Source organism: Eptatretus burgeri, chromosome 1 (assembly GCF_056783735.1).
Source record: "Eptatretus burgeri isolate ZD-2024b chromosome 1, Ebu_testis_v1, whole genome shotgun sequence".
In the NCBI taxonomy this organism is placed as follows: domain Eukaryota; kingdom Metazoa; phylum Chordata; class Myxini; order Myxiniformes; family Myxinidae; genus Eptatretus; species Eptatretus burgeri.
In genome coordinates this window covers 39,419,077-39,435,700 of record NC_140961.1, presented here as the reverse complement: position 1 = coordinate 39,435,700, position 16,624 = coordinate 39,419,077, and the positions used below count along the sequence as shown (strand labels likewise).

The following is a 16,624-nucleotide window of genomic DNA, read 5'->3' as shown; positions in this document are numbered from 1 at the left end:
CTCGCATTAAATTTTGTTCTTTGTTGGCAGTTAGTTCATTTGTGTGTTCTACTTGTGAATAAATTGATTTCTTATCGAATTGAGTTTTTCTGGAACCAGGTGATACGCGGCGACGGTATGGGACCTCCAAGTGGTACTCGATCAGAAAAAGGTTGGGAACCACTGCACGAGATACTAGCAAATACCACCCGTCGCTTTGCTAACGTGGATGCTAAGGGGGGGAGGGGAGAGAAAAAGAGGGGAAAAGAGAGGGAGAGAGAGACAGGGGTGGGGGAGGGAGAGTGAAGAGGTGGAGGGGAAAAGAGAGAGGAGGGAGGGGGAGCGAAAAGGGGTGTGGGAGGAGGGGTGTGGGAGTGATAAGTGCTGGGGGAAGGGAAGACAGTGTGAAGTGAGAGGAAGGGGGGGGGCAGACATGCGCTGGAGCATTAATTACGATTCATACTGTCTCATCAAAATGATTGTACATCGAATAATAGTGAAGATGGAAGCAAAATAATGCCTGAAATCCATTTTCCACCAGTCATACTACAAACATGGCCTGGAGACAAAACCCATCGGACGCATCTGGAGCCAAGCCGTCTGGGCCCAAACACTGCTCGGACACATCTGAAGACAAACTCCCATCCAGAGACAAAGTCTCGTCAGGACAGAAATACTGCCTGGGCGTGTCTGGGGCCAAGCAGTCCGGAGACAAATATAGCCTGGACAAAAACACTGCCCAGACACATCCAGAGACAAAACCAGCCAGGACACATCCGGAGACAAACACCGTCCGGAAATGTCCAGAGACAGAGAGAGAGAGAGAGAGAGAGAGAGAGAGAGAGAGAGAGAGAGAGAGAGAGAGAGAGAGAGAGAGAGAGAGAGGTGTGGGAGGAGGATGCTGCACTGTATTGGGAGGGGATAGAGCAAGGATGGGACAGAGAGGGAGAGGGAGAGGGAGAGAAGGGCAGGGTGAGAAGGGAGAAGAGGGGAGTTAGCAGAGAGAATATATTATGCTTTATGAAACGCACGCACGCACACACGCACACAAAAGTGCTTGGCCAATATCAGTAAGTTTTTGGAAATCAGCAGGTTGGAGTCAGTGTAATTGCAGACCACAGTACGTACTGTATACAACCCAAAAACTGAGTAGCTTTCACCGAAAGATGACGATACATTTATGTAGACGTTTCACGACGAAGCACGAACCACTCGATCAGGACGACGAAGCACGAACCACTCGATCAGGACGACGAAGCACGAACCACTCGCTCAGGACGACGGAGCACGAACCACTCGCTTCGAATGATGTGGCGTGGCAAAAGCGTTCACAGTGATTGAACGATTCGCTCAGAACAACGTAGCGTGGTACCGCTATCGACAATAGTGTGCTCGGCAAGTGGCTTAAGCACTCAAGCAAGCATTCCAATTAAATGGTTGATAAGGAACGGCTGGCTAGGGTGTAGCTGCATACCATATAGGGTCCTTTTAACTTTAAAGCCAGTCTTCACCACGCACACAGCAGTTAAAGAAATAAAATCAATTCGTTCAAATAATGACTTTATCCACAAGAGTTGCTGTTTAATGTAGAACAACCCTGGAGACGTTGCAAAGTTTAATCGCCCATGAAATAAACAGTGTAGATAATCCACCATGTTGCCTGCTCATCCGTACAGGCGTCACGTGGTACATCGTTAGCGGTCCACACAAATGTCACAACTTAATTTTAAAACCTCTGTTTTTCACCAGATTTCTTTTGATTGCCTGCAGAGCACCTTACAAAACCTCCGAAAATTAAGACGCAGATCGAGCAAATGCTATGGATAAGCAGTCCGTCTGGGCGACAGGGCATGAGGTGAAGCAGTGAATGCATTAAACCATGTAGTTGTAGCTCAATGAAGCTGGTTAATTTTGGTACATCCTTAAATCTTTTGTTCACTCAATATAATTCTCCAAACAGTAGAAAAAGATAAGTTTAATGCTTTGTAAATTCCACACTTTCTTGTGTATATATAGAGAAGGAGGAAACATAGCCTTGCTTGCTTAAAGTAAATAGGTACATTTGCATAGTTAAAAGACTCGCTATTTCTTTAAATTATCAGATTTCACTTCAGATTTCGACACATTTAGTTCGGACGATATCCGATCCTCAAAGCTGAAATCATATTCTGACGATATACTTTAATTAGGCCATGAGAGTACAGCGTGGAAAATTGTATCATATCATAAATGAAATCACTCCAAACTCCTAATATGAAAACTGGAGCACTTACGAAAGCGATGTAGACAGCGATTCGGAGTTCTGATGAACAGACATTCGATAATATGAATGAGGAAAGTGAAGAAAAAAAAAAACTTTATCATTAAGAAATCGTTGTGGCCTGCTCCAAGTCAAGGCATGGTTAAGCAGGCCAAAAAACATAGCGGCTTCAGCCGCAGTGACGTTACCGAGGATACCCCTTCAGACCCCAGAGAAAGCGGTGACCGAGGATGCGCCTGATAAAGGATATAATTAAATAAGGCCTTTAATTATCCTCAAAAGGGTGTTTAATTGACAAACGGTGTTTTTTTAAATTGAAGGTGAGAGAAAAACATGAAAGTTCTGTGGAGACAAACAAGCCGGTAGGTGACGTGGGTGGTCGCTATATAATTGCATACCAGTCATACAGTTTTTGACGGATCGGGCTGAATTTTTTTGACAAAGAGGTTGATTATAGTGCGCATAAAAGCGTGGAAGCCGATTTTTGATTTTCGAAAAAATATATATATATAAAAATATTTTTCAGATTTTTTCAAAAATTTCAAAGTCCCGTTGCTAGGCAACGGTGGCATCCATAGCAGCGGTGCTCAAAAGCATACAACTCGATCCTGGTATGAACCTACCAGTCAAGTTTCATCAAAATTGGTTGACTCCTCTGGCCTCCAGAGCTGTCCATTACATACATACAGACAGACGGAAAACCTGAGAATAACGGTAGTCTCGCGACCACCCAACAAAGACGGATAAACAGACAAACATACAAACAAATGGATCCAAATGCAATACCCTCTCCGAATCCTTCGGCGAGAGTAAACATATGCACTGCTACAACTACTACAATAGTCTCAAATAATCATGCCTTCTTGTGGGATCAGCCACAAAAAATTTTTTTTTCCATCCACACTCCTCTCTCTCCCAAGGATCCTCAGCACCCTCACACCTCTCTCATGCTCCTGTCACCACTTCCTCAACCTCAACTTTTGTCTTCCCCTTCTCATCATGCAAACTGCATCCATATCAAAGACCTGTCTGACCACAACCGATTCCTTCCGCAAGAGCGCAAAACCCAAACAATGCATATGTCCTCCCATGCCTTCTCACTAATGTCCTTTACTCCTGCCCATCTCTTTATATCTTCATTCCTTTTCCTTTCCCTCAGAGATAGATCCCCATGAACCCTCTCAGCATCTGCATCTCCATCACCTGCAGCAATATCTCCTCTTCCTTTCTCAAGACCCAGGCCTCCACTCCATACACGAGAACTGGTCTTATTAGAATTTTGCACGTTTTCACCCTTAGCCGACCTGGAATTCTTTGATTGTGAACCACCCCCAGAAACACTCCTCCACAGACTACACCTTTTCTTCCCTTCTCTCTGCAATTGCCACCCTCATTCAATGTCGAACCCCAGGTATGTACTTTAATTTTCCCACTTGTTTGAACTTCCAGCTTGAACGTTTTCCCTCCAATCCCAACAGCTCTCAAATTCATATATGCAGTACATACGTAGGTACACACCTTTTAAAAGTCAGCACCAAATAAGTCAGGCTTTCCTCGATTTATCTTGTACAATTTACAAATCCAAACTGCCTCCAACAATTCTTCCTGAACCTTGATCCTCTGACCTCTACCCTTGCCTTTTACCCATCTCTTCTGATCTGGATACCACATGAGACCAGTACAGGATAATCACTGGACTGTCACTCCATTCAAGCAGTATGGACTTCCTCAAATGCCAACTCTATTTTATCATGAAGCTAACAGACATGGATTTTAATATCCTGATTTCTATTCAATCGACAATTACATCTGTAAAAAAGAAAAAAATAAAAGTAACAAAACTCCTGTTTATTAGCCTTCTATTTTCAGCAGTGTCTGCTTTTTTCCACTTGTGTAGGATCATTTTGAGGGGAAGAAAGGAGAGAAGGAAGATCCATCAACTCAAACAATTTCATCCCTTTGGCAATTTATGTTCAGGCTTAAGTTTATCAAAAATGGTGCTAGCGGCAAATTACCCATTTATTTCTTGAAGATTAAAAAAAATATATGTATATATATTTGTTCGCTATGCATTAGACAAGGCCAAATTAGAAATGGCTATTTAAAGCACAAAGAGGAAAGAATGAAGAGTTGGTCGGAATGTCAAGCAAACATTAGGCCATCGCAAGCATGAGCACCAACATATTTCCCACCCTTTTATCATGCCCAGAGGTCCATGTCCGTATATAATCAGCCAAGGGATGAAGGTGATAAGCAGGTTACAAAAGGTCTTGAGTTTAATAAACAAATTAAAAAAATATATATGAGAATTTGAGTGAAGTTATAAACCGACTTTCAAATGCAATTGAAATGCACCGCAAGTGTGCTTAAAACGAAAAACAAAAATGGAGAATATGTGGATGTCCTGAAAAGAACCCAGATGGAAGTTTTACTTTGAGCAATGCAGCTTTTGTTCAAGATTTAGAAACTGGAGTCGAAAACCACAGCCTGTATTTGTCATGCGTATAGATTATGTCAAAGATTGAAATGTAGCATCGGGCACTGTACCTGAGATTTCAGGTGACGTGGATTCCTGAAGCCTCTCTGCAAATTCTCTTCTGTCCCTCAAGAGCTGCACCACAAGCTTGCTGATCAAGGTGACAGCGGCAAGAAAGGTGCTTTGGGGTTGACAGGGACGCACTATAGGTTCGGGAGATGCACAGGACAACTGCTCCACCAAAACCAGTCTTCCTTCCAAAAATGCAGCATTCAATTCCTAATCAGAATGAAAGAGAAAAAAAAAAAAAAGAAGCACATTTAAGACTAACCGCAATAGTTGCCTTGAAATGTATAGTTGTGCATAATGCTACAAAGAAAATGTCTCTTTTCTGATATTAATGGTGAGTATGACAATGCCATTTGAGACGAATATACCATGGTGTCCACATCCGCCCTGAGCGTGTCCCATTCCTCAGCACTTGGTAGGACGTGAAACAGAAACAAGTCGATAAGGGATGTGCGGGAGGAATCAGGGTTGAAAAGATTTGTGTCAGAGGTAGTTTGATGGTCTGTCTTAACCAGCTCCAAGCTCTTCTCGACCACGCGTTCCACACTGGGAGCAAAGAAAGGTGAAGGTGGAGGTCTTATTTCTGCAGCATGATCCATGCGAATCACAGATTTGAGCCTGCTGTCCCTCCAGCCCTCAATCAGACAGCATTCCTTAATTGCACAGACAAAAAAAATAAACAACATGGTATAACTACAATACATATTTAATTTGACTAGAAGTATCAGCTCTCTCCGGAAGCCACCTTGGGGGAACAGGGTGGAGGCGGGAGAATGTAGGGGAGGTGGGGCAAATATAGGTGGGTATTTTGTGCCCATTACCTGACCCTGGGTACCCACAGCATGAATCAAATATGCAAAATTTGGTGGCGATTGACCCAGCCGTTTTTGATTTGATAATTATCAGATAAACATACACACAGAAAATTGCCTTATTTTATACGGTAGGATGGTAGCTCATCATTATTATTGTCGTTATTGTTATCATAGAGAGTTATAGCTTCTGGGAAGTTTGAAATTTCTGTAACCGAGTGGATTTAACTTTGAGGAATGCGAGTCCCAACAAAAGGACAAGTGTTCGAACAAATAATCTCGCCTTAAATGCTAATGTTAATGAATGACGGAAATAATTAATGTAAACATCAGGTTTTTTTCTTTTCATTGAGTAGTGTTTCAGAACAAAAGGTCCATTTTGAACAACGGCGGAAAAATAAGTTAAAAATGAGTATTTTATGCAGTCGATATATTGTGTGGAAGTTTACCATGCGGGGTTGGGTTATGTTCACAAAATTATTTGGTCTCTAAAGGCAAAAAAGGTCTTTGAACAAGTGAAAAAGGAAGAAAATGTTTTCCTTTTTAGCCTCGCTTACACGGACAGAATAGGTGTATTGCATTCACACCATACTGCAATGGCCATTGGGACCAGGCAGATAAAGCCGAAGAGGGGTGGTGACCTCGCAGGTGGTCCTCTCCTCCGAACGTTGATTGGGATAACGTCAGCCTGATGATGTGGACCCGTGGCTCGTCTGTGTAATCTGTGTAACTGAGTGAGTAAATCTCACAACTCAACGACACATTTAAGGCCATTCGGAGTGAATATAAATACAACTTCACAGCCGGCTTGACTGGTCCCGTAGGCCATTGAGGTTTGGTGTAAACGGACCTAACAGTGCAACTCGGGCTGACAAACATCAGTTTGTCAGAGCAGATGCGCCAATAAAATTAATTTTTGGCATTGTTGGAAGCAATTCCTTCCCTTCATGCAGTCATAATAAGTTTGCCTTGTCGATTCTTAAGCCAATAAACTTGCCAGCCATGTCAACAGCTGTCAGTTTTCAGCTTCAAGATGGAACTCACATGGGTTTACAGCTTTAACGCAGTAACCCATATGGTTGATGCTAAGTGTAGTTAGTAAAGGGAGGGGAGGTGGGGTTGCTTGATGCATCAATAACAGGAGCTGCTTTGATTGGAGACGAACAAAGAAGAAACCCCACATGATAGACTCAGATTAAGCTGCTTGTCGGCCTGTTGCGACTTGAACCCTATCTACTGTTAATGTTCACAAGTAAAAACTTGCCGAGCAAGCGAAACGTCCATAATGTGTATCATCAACCGCCGTCAGGTCAGTCTTTTGGGACTGCCACTGGTAATATGTATCCCAGTGGTACCTGCTGCATGGTCTGGTTGTCGGCTTTGCTCGTGGGGAGGGTGACTATGATGGTGCCTCCTAAAAAGACACTCATCCGGATTGGACCGATTTTTGGCAACTCAGGTGGCCGAGAAGGGTAGTGGATCCGTTGATGTAAGGCAGATGAGCTAGTATAAGCCAATGGTAACCATAAAAAGGCAGATGAGCTAGTATTTAGCGAACGGCAGCCACAAAACTACACCCGTGGGGAAGAGGGTGGGTACACTGTCGCTGAAGCCGCGGAAAGCAAGTTCCTCGTCCGGTGGATGACACTGCAGTCAGATTCTTGCCCCAACCACTTTTGTACAATTTTCATGGTATATGTGGGCACTCATATTTGTTGTCAGTGCTGATTCATTTAAAAAAAAAGAAAAGAAAAAAAGTAAGTGCAATGTACTACATGATTCAAGTCATCATTTATACAAATCACAAATTTCCTTACAACTTGAGAATCCCTTTACTACACACATGAGAATCCCAATGCTACACACCCCTCAGCCACCGGACCGGTTTCATCACTTATTGGCGAATCATCAGCGATAGTGCAGACAGCAATGCATACCAACGAGGCTCCCGAGCATGTACCACGTGCAAACGTCAAAAAGCAGTCAATATATAAATAAATAAATAAAGACCCACCCACATCTCTGACCTGTGAATGGAGGGAAATCCCAATGAGAATCCCAACCCAAGAAGGCCTACACAAGGTAAGTGCTTTATACAATCGTATGCATGAAAAATTAAAGGGATTCTCAAGCTGTATTGTAATTGGCCGACACATTGGGATTCTTCTCATTGGGAGCAAATTAAGAAGCAAAACTTGACAGAAGCAAATTAATCAATCAGTTAGCCGATTACACTGCCACATTGAATGATAATTCAGTCACACACAAACCAAATCGTGCTTTTTATGTGTGGTACATTTGACATTGATGGATCAGAGATGTTTTCCAAAATTAAAGAAATCATTTTCACTAATAAATCAGTGTAGGTTTAGTTAAGCCCTCTTTCTTTGAAGAAGGGCTTACAGCCAAAACGTTGCGTCACCTTGTTTCATTGATGGTTAGCACACGCGCATACCTCACTCAGCATTTGGTTGATAAATAAATGAGGTTTATGTAGACCTCTTCGTCTGACAGGGAGGTGCTGAGGAAGCACACTTACATTTGAACTGTACAGTCTGCGTTTGATTATTATCAGCACGACTATAAACTGTCGGATTGGTACTTCGCTGGCAGGGCGTTGCATCGCAGTTTGCGCTGCCTCTCGGATGGACAAGAAGCCAGGAACCCGTCGGTGAGCATTAGCTGGTGCGCATTAAGTATTTTTATGAAAAGTACATGAGTTATCACTGGAACCCTGAACAAGTTCCAAATTCTTGCCAAAATCAGCTCCTGTTGAACGTCAGGCTTGGCCAGCCAGTTCGTGAAAGACTTGGGCCAAACCTTCCCCTTGGCGAAACCCACAAGAAGGTGGGATGAATCAGGCTCATTAACGAAGAGGCTTTAAGCGAGTTAGTTGGACTTCTTACCTGACTATATTGCATTATCGATAAAAATGGATTATTGTAATTACTAATTACAATTTGTTCAGTAGATGGCGCTAAATGTTTCCTATTCTGGATAGGCCACTTGCAGCTTGATTAGTGAGATTCTCATTTCGTAACTCGAGTATGGATGATGAAGTTACCCACAATTCAGGGATTTCTCCCAGATTCTTCTGGAATGCATTGGTGCCCTCTGGCTCATAAGGCTTGTTGCAGGTTCAACGTTGTTAATCCAGGTCTGCCATGCGTGGCACATGGTCGGCCATTCGACGACAGCCAATAAAAGCACCTGCCTGTCTTCACCTCTCAGCCACTCGACACCCCGTGCATTCAAAAGTTCAACACATTCAACATCGAGCGAGATATTAACTGGAACTATAACGTCATGGCGTCGACAGATACGACTCCACCAACATTGTAACATCATTATCCATACTTGTACCAAGTTTTATATAAATCCCTGAACCCAGATTCAAAGATTAAATAATTATGGCTACCAGACCATGTGTCCAATCAGGATGATAATTTAAAGCATATATTCCCCGTGACTCCTCGATCATAATTGTGAAGTCTCACGTCGATTGATGAAGTGGTTCAAGATAAATAATCTTTTTAATGATTTTTGTTCAATCCAATACGGCGGCCACACCATGGAACCTATTAATTTAATTATTCGTGAACACAATGGTCTACCCAAAGCCTGGGGAGCATGTGGGTGACGTTTCCCCTCGATACGTCAAACCGTTCTGGAGAATATTTTCAAAAGTTTATTGTTCAAAAATTCATAGCGACCAAACCATGTGACTGATGAAATCAGAGGTGGAGAACTTTTTGTTCCTCATGGAAAGGCGATCATACCTATAAAGTTTCGCCTCAATCTGTTCAGCCATGTCGGAGATGATTTTGGAGGCAGTCGAGTTGGTGAGTGGAGTTTGGAGCCTGGAGTCCAGCTGAGCGGTTGAGGAGGCGCCGGGTCGTCGACAAGGAACGAACGAGTTGGAGAAGAGCGCTGGGAGAGAGCGTTCACGTTCGTGCTGCGCTGGTGTGGTGGAGTCGGGAAGAGAGCTTGGAGAGTTCGGAGGTTGGAGTGCGGGAAGAGACATCGAGGGTCGCCCAGCGAGTCACCAAGAGGGTGGCAGGTAGCCCGCTCGGTCTCTCGGAGTCCCTTCGGTCATCCCGTCTCCGAGCAATTATAAAGGCTCACGAGCCCGGTTCTTGCTTTCTTTTTTGGGGTTTGCATGAAAGTCTGTGGCACCTTGTCCACCAAGTAAAACTGATTAAGTGCATGTAGATAATAAATAGACATCTGCTGTAGGTTTTTCCTCGTGTCTTTATCCGCATTCCCCCCCCCCCCATTCATTGCATTGCTTGCATGCCTGTGTGGAAATAAATGTCCCCATTTGTGAATGTCACCTGCTCGTTGGGTCCCTTCCTCCATTGACTGCCATAATTGCGTTCAGAATAATGAGCTGGCTGATTAATAGCCGATAAAACGTACGTCTGGTCCGACGGGGCTTGGCGATATAAAACCGCTCGGCAATCGCAAACGGAACGAGCTGCTTAAAGCGGCTCGTTTTCGTGCAGGCTCCGTTGAGGTATAAACTCCAGGCATTTCTGTCCGCGCGAATAATTAGGTACATCGACAATTCGGCGATCGACCCTGTGGCGCATGGACAGAAGAGTTGGCTGGTTTATGGTGTGGTTAACAACACCCGTAGCTGAGTTTCGGCGCTGATTCGAAAGCTGCGACTAGATTGCTCGTTCGGTGGGCGTGTGGCCGCAATTGAGCTAAAGGCGGTCGCCCGCATGCCGGGCGGGTGAAAATCCACAAATATATATATATATATATATATATATATATATATATATATATATATATATATAATCACGAATAATTAACTGGGTAAGAATATATATATATATATATATATATATATATATATATATATATATATATATATATATATATATATATTTGGCTGCTGAACCACATGACCGATGACATCATCAATTTTGTTTCCTTTTCCGCCATACAATTTATCCTGGGATGACCCTCAAAAATGTTCATACCGATTGGATAAAGCCTTCGACATATGCAATTATGATGTCATAACGAAGCCACCTGTGACATCGTCAAAAAAAAAAAAAATCACACTTATTTCCCATGGGGAGTACTTGACACGTGCCAAGTATAAAAAGATTTCCATGATGCGGTTTCGGAGACACAGAGGTCCAAAGTTTTTCCTTTTTTTCCAGTACGGCTGCCACACCACGTGACCTATGATGTCGTAATTATCACAACATCATTCCAAACGAATAGTCGAACCTACGGTGAAAATCGTGTGTCAATTCGATAAGCGGCTGCAGAGAAAACAGAAAATGAGTATGGACGGACATCCGGACAACCCAAAAACATAATTCCTCCGGCGACTTCGTCAGCGGAGGCATAAAAATAATGCTCAATGGCAAATAATATCGTATAAATTGCACGGTTTTGCCGAAAGGAGGGAACACGGAAGTCTCGGGTGGACAGCAATGAATGGCTTTCAGGCGAGGGGTCACGTGAGGAGTTGGTACGCATTCCACATCTTGTTCATGTGCACACCCTGCTGAAGAAGGAAAACCAGTTACGCAAAAGAAAAACAACTTCCTTGTGTCCAAGAGGGAACACGGATGTCTAAAATATGCAAGGCAAGGCCAAACGGCCATCACTGCATACCAAATACTTGTGGTTTGCCAGTCTGCACCACAAATGCTTGATGAGCAAATCATTACTGCGAGTTCATAATTGACGTGACTGATCAGTAAAATTGTAGGGGCTTCATAACATCATGAGAGTACAATCCCTAAACGGCCAATTTTGCCGAATCTTTAAACTTTTGCCAACCATGTGTAATATGTGTTTCCAAAAAGAAAAGAAAAAACAAAAACAACAAAAAAAACATCGGCTGGTGCAATCAACTCTTGGTTGGCAAAAAATGTCGGTTGCAGAAAAATCAGCAAAGAACCAAACTTCAATGATAGGCTCCACTTTACGTATCCGCGAATCCTTGTTTAATCACACTGCGACATGCACTCATGCAATTCTTAGCCAACAAGCCGTTTTGTGTGCCGCAAATGATGTCATTCAGCTTGAGGACAAAGAGAAAAGTGACGTCTTTCAGAGGCGAGCTCCAGGAATCGGCTTTGATCGCCTTCTGTTTGAATTTTGTCAACGTAATTAATTTGGTAGTTGAAAAACAACATTCTGCGCATGAATGAAAACTCGTGCGAAGGCAAAATAACATGAATGGCTGAAGAGGGCTGAACGAGAAAATTGTACCGCACAAAGGAAATGGAATGGAATGCAGAACGCTGTCGATGGCAAGCGTGAAATCAGCCAGCCGGGAGTTAATGAGGGCTTTGATACAGAATAACAAGTTTGGAAAGTGTCACTGAACACCAAACCAATGTACCCAGACCTCATGACATCTCATTACAAAAATTTCTCATGACATCTGGAAAGATATCCATCAGATTTCCATCGGATCTCATGAGCAATCAGGAGGTGCTGCGTTTGTAAAGGCCGGAGGTGACATTGCGGGACAATATCACCCATCCTCCTTGGAAACTTGCGTCATCGTCAGTGCCGAGACATCCATGTAATGGCACAAAGCGGACAAGTGCTGCTCTCTACCTGTCGGCATGGGGTATACAATGTCATTACAAACAATCTGAGAAATGAACAGTCCATTCATCTGTTCCTTCAGTTACAGGTGTGGAGAAGCTCGATATCTGCAGCGTTGTCACATTTTGTTGTTACAGCCTGAATTTAAAATGGATTAAATTAAAAAAAATAAAAATTTTGTCACCGATCTACACAAAATACTCCATAATGACGAAGTGAAAACATCATTTTAGAAGTGTTTACAAATTAATTCAAAATGAAAAGCTGATATGTCTTGCATCATCAACAAGTATTCAACCCCTTTGCTGTGACACTCCAAATTCCTTTATGACGCTCCAAATTGAGCTCAGGTGCATGCAATTCCCTTTGATCATCCTTGTGATGACTCCACAACTTGATTGGAGTCCACCTCTGGCCAATTCAATCGATTGGACATGATTTAGAAAGAAACGCAACTTTCTATACGAGGTCCCACAGTTGACAGTGCACGTCAGAGCAGAAACTCCACCATGAAGTCCAAGTAAAGGAACTGTCCATAGAACTCCGACTGAGAATTGTGAGGAGGCCATTTCTCGAGTGTTGAAAGTTCACAAGAGCACAGTGAGCACCAACATTAGGAAATGGAAAGAAGATGGAACTACCCAGACACTTCCTCGAGCTGTCTGTCAAACCAAACTAAGCAACTGGGTAAGAAGGACCTTGGTCAGGAGGTGACCAAGAAGCCGTTGACCACTCTGACGGAACGACAGAGTTCCTTGGCTGAGATGGGAGAACCTGCACCACAACAAAAGGAAAAGAATCTCTGAAGCACCACATATCTAGGTTTTGTAGGAGTGGCGACAGAAGAATAATTCTCGTATCCAGATCCGGATTCGGATCTTCACCGAAATGGAATCAATTCGTTCTTGCAACACACGCAACCTGTTCACCAAGTTTCATCCAAATCCGTCCACAACTTTTTCCCTCCGCCACCGAAGGTAAAGGAAATCATGTTTTCACCCCTTTCTGTCTATTTGTCTGTCTGTCTGTTTGTCTGTATGTGCAGGATATTTCAGAAAGTTGAAGACAGATCTGGATGAAATTTTATGGACAGGTTGGGTGTGTGATAAGGACTAACTGATTAGATTTTGGTGAAGATCCAGATCCGACTGCTAGAATTTTTTTAAGTGATTCTTCACCATTGAGAGATAAGGCTAAACAGATATATAGCACAAAATTCTCAAAAAGTTGTGGACAGATTCGGACGAAACTTGGTGGACAGGTTGGGGGTGTTGCAAGGACGAATTGATTCCATTTTGGTGAAGATCCAAATCCAGATCGGGATACAATAATTATTTATTTTTTAAAGTGATTCTTAACAATTGAGAAATCGAGTCAAAAACGATATAGCATTGTATAACACGATATTTCAAAAATGTATTGGGCCAGATATGTTCTCGTGGATCAGGCATTACATGGCGGAGGTGTGCGCTCGACCGAGTGCCCATCGAGTTGAAATATCGTGCTATATGTATTAGTTTAGCTCTCAATGGTGAAGAAGCATTTTAAAGATTCGAGTCATAGTCGGATCCAGATCCGGATCCTCACCAAAATATAATCAGTTCATCCTTCTCACACACCTAACCTGTCCACAAAATTTCATCCAGATCCGTCCACAAGTTTTTGAGATATCCTGCACACAAACAAACAGACATACAGACAAACAAACAAACAAGCAGTCATAGACTGGTACTTACGAAATGGTCAACTTGACCTCTGACCTTGTGTAATAAAATCTGTCTCCAGAGAAGGTAGTGACGCAAACCAGAAGTTTCTGCGATGATTCTGTATCAAACCATCAAAAATCGAATGTTTGACCTCACTGTGACCTTGACCTTTGACCGATTTTGACCAAAATCTAATCAGCGCTAGCCACCACCCTCCTGAATCACGTGGTGTAATTTGACATTGGTAGCTTCTTCTGTTCTCGAGTTATCATTTTTTGGATGTTTGACCTCACTGTGACCTTGACCTTTAACCGATTTTGACCAAAATCTAATCAGCGCTAGCCACCACCCTCCTGAATCACGTGGTGTAATTTGACATTGGTAGCTTCTTCCGTTATCGAGTTATCGTGCCGACAAACAAACAAACAAACAAACAAGCAGTCATAGAGTGGTACTTACGAAATCGTCAACTTAACCTCTGACCTTGTCTAAGAAAAGCTGTCTCAAGAGAAGGGAGCGATGCAAACCAGAAGTTTCTATGATGATTCTGTACCAAACAATCAAAAATCGAATGTTTTGGATGTTTGACCTCACTGTGACCTTGACCTTTGACCGATTTTGACCAACATCTAATCAGCACTAGCCATCAGCTTCCTGAATCACGTGGTGTAATTTGACATCGGTAGCTTCTTCCGTTCTCGAGTTATCGTGCCTACAAACAAACAAACAAGCAGTCATAGACTGGTACTTACGAAATCGTCAACTTGACCTCTGACCTTGTCTAATAAAATCTGTCTCTCGAGAAAGTAGCGACGCAAACCAGAAGTTTCTACGATGATTCTGCACCAAACCATCAAAAATCGAATGTTTTGGATGTTTGACCTCACTGTGACCTTGACCTTTGACTGATTTTGACCAAAATATAATTAGCACTAGCCATCCCCCTCCTGAATCACGTGGTGTAATTTGACATTGGTAGCTTCTTCCGTTCTCGAGTTATCTGTACTAAACCATCAAAAATCGAATATTTGACCTCATTGTGACCTTGACCTTTGACCGATTTTGACCAAAATCGAAGCAGCACAAGCCATCACCCTCCTGAATCACGTGGTGTAATTTGATATTGGCAGCTTCTTCCGTTCTCGAGTTATCGTGCCTACAAACAAACAAACAAGCAGTCATGGACTGGTACTTAACGAAATCGTCAACTTGACCTCTGACCTTGTCTAATAAAAGCTCTCTCAAGAGAAGGTAGCGACGCAAACCAGAATTTTCTACGATGATTCTGTACCAAACAATCAAAAATCGAATGTTTTGGATGTTTGACCTCACTGTGACCTTGACCTTTGACCGATTTTGACCAACATCTAATGAGCACTAGCCATCAGCTTCCTGAATCACGTGGTGTAATTTGACATTGGTAGCTTCTTCCGTTCTCGAGTTATCGTGCCGACAAACAAACAAACAAACAAACAAGCAGTCATAGAGTGGTACTTACGAAATCGTCAACTTAACCTCTGACCTTGTCTAATAAAAGCTGTCTCAAGAGAAGGTAGTGATGCAAACCAGAAGTTTCTACGATGATTCTGTACCAAACAATCAAAAATCGAATGTTTTGGATGTTTGACCTCACTGTGACCTTGACCTTTGACCGATTTTGACCAAAATCTAATCAGCGCAAGCCACCACCCTCCTGAATCGCGTGGTGTAATTTGACATTGATAACTTCTTCCGTTCTCGAGTTATCATGTTTTGGATGTTTGACCTCACTGTGACCTTGACTTTTGGCCGATTTTGACCAAAATCTAATCGGCGCTAGCCATCACCCTCCTGAATCACGTGGTGTAATTTGACATTGGTAGCTTCTTCCGTTCTCGAGTTATCGTGCCTACAAACAAACAAACAAGCAAACGAACAAACAAACAAACAAGCAGTCATAGACTAGTACTTCCGAAATCGTCAACTTGACCTCTGACCTTGTCTAATAAAAGCTGTCTCGAGAGAAGGTAGCGATGCAAACCAGAAGTTTCTACGATGATTCTGTACCAAACAATCAAAAATCGAATGTTTTGGATGTTTGACCTCACCGTGACCTTGACCTTTGACCGATTTTGACCAACATCTAATCAGCACTAGCCATCAGCTTCCTGAATCACGTGGTGTAATTTGACATTGGTAGCTTCTTCCGTTCTCGAGTTATCGTGCCTACAAACAAACAAACAAACAAACAAACACACAACCAGATGAAGGAAGTCATCAATATACTTATGAAATCTTTAGATTTCGCAAGTAACAAACAGACAGAAAGGGGTGAAAACATAACCTCGTTCACCTTCGGTGGTGGAGGTAATTAATACAATGACATTAATTTTACAAAATACAATGTTACAAACACTCATGAAGTGAACAAAGGATTTTAATAACGTCACAATGGTGAATCTGAAAATTCCGAATCCATGAATGTTACCAGTGGAAGCCTTCGTATCATTTCCTGATTCTCATTTAAACTCAATCTCTCTCTATTTTCATTCCAAGCAGCATCATTCCAATCACAAATTCATATTACACCATAAATATAACAAAACACAATGTTAAAAACACTTGCGAGGTAAACAAAGATAAAAATCATTCTGACGTTGCATCCAGATCGGGAGCAGTTTCGTACGGATAGAAACTCAAAATCATAATTGTATTGAGGTATTCATGAAACCTCGCACCCACCTTAGGAAACCAG

The 16,624-nt window shown here is 42.5% G+C and overlaps 1 protein-coding gene across 6 annotated transcripts in view; it reads right to left on the bottom strand.

Annotated features, from left to right (window-relative positions):
* Nucleotides 1-16,624, bottom strand: part of LTN1 (listerin E3 ubiquitin protein ligase 1) — a 234,765-nt gene that overhangs the window by 40,003 nt on the left and 178,138 nt on the right. For all 6 annotated transcript variants that reach the window (XM_085880249.1, XM_085880254.1, XM_085880253.1 and 3 more), the window contains 2 exons: nt 5,153-5,330; nt 4,787-4,994 (listed from right to left, as the gene is read on the bottom strand). In XM_085880249.1, coding sequence (XP_085736375.1) covers nt 4,787-4,994; nt 5,153-5,330 — 386 coding nt within the window. The remainder of the gene's footprint in view (nt 1-4,786; nt 4,995-5,152; nt 5,331-16,624) is intronic.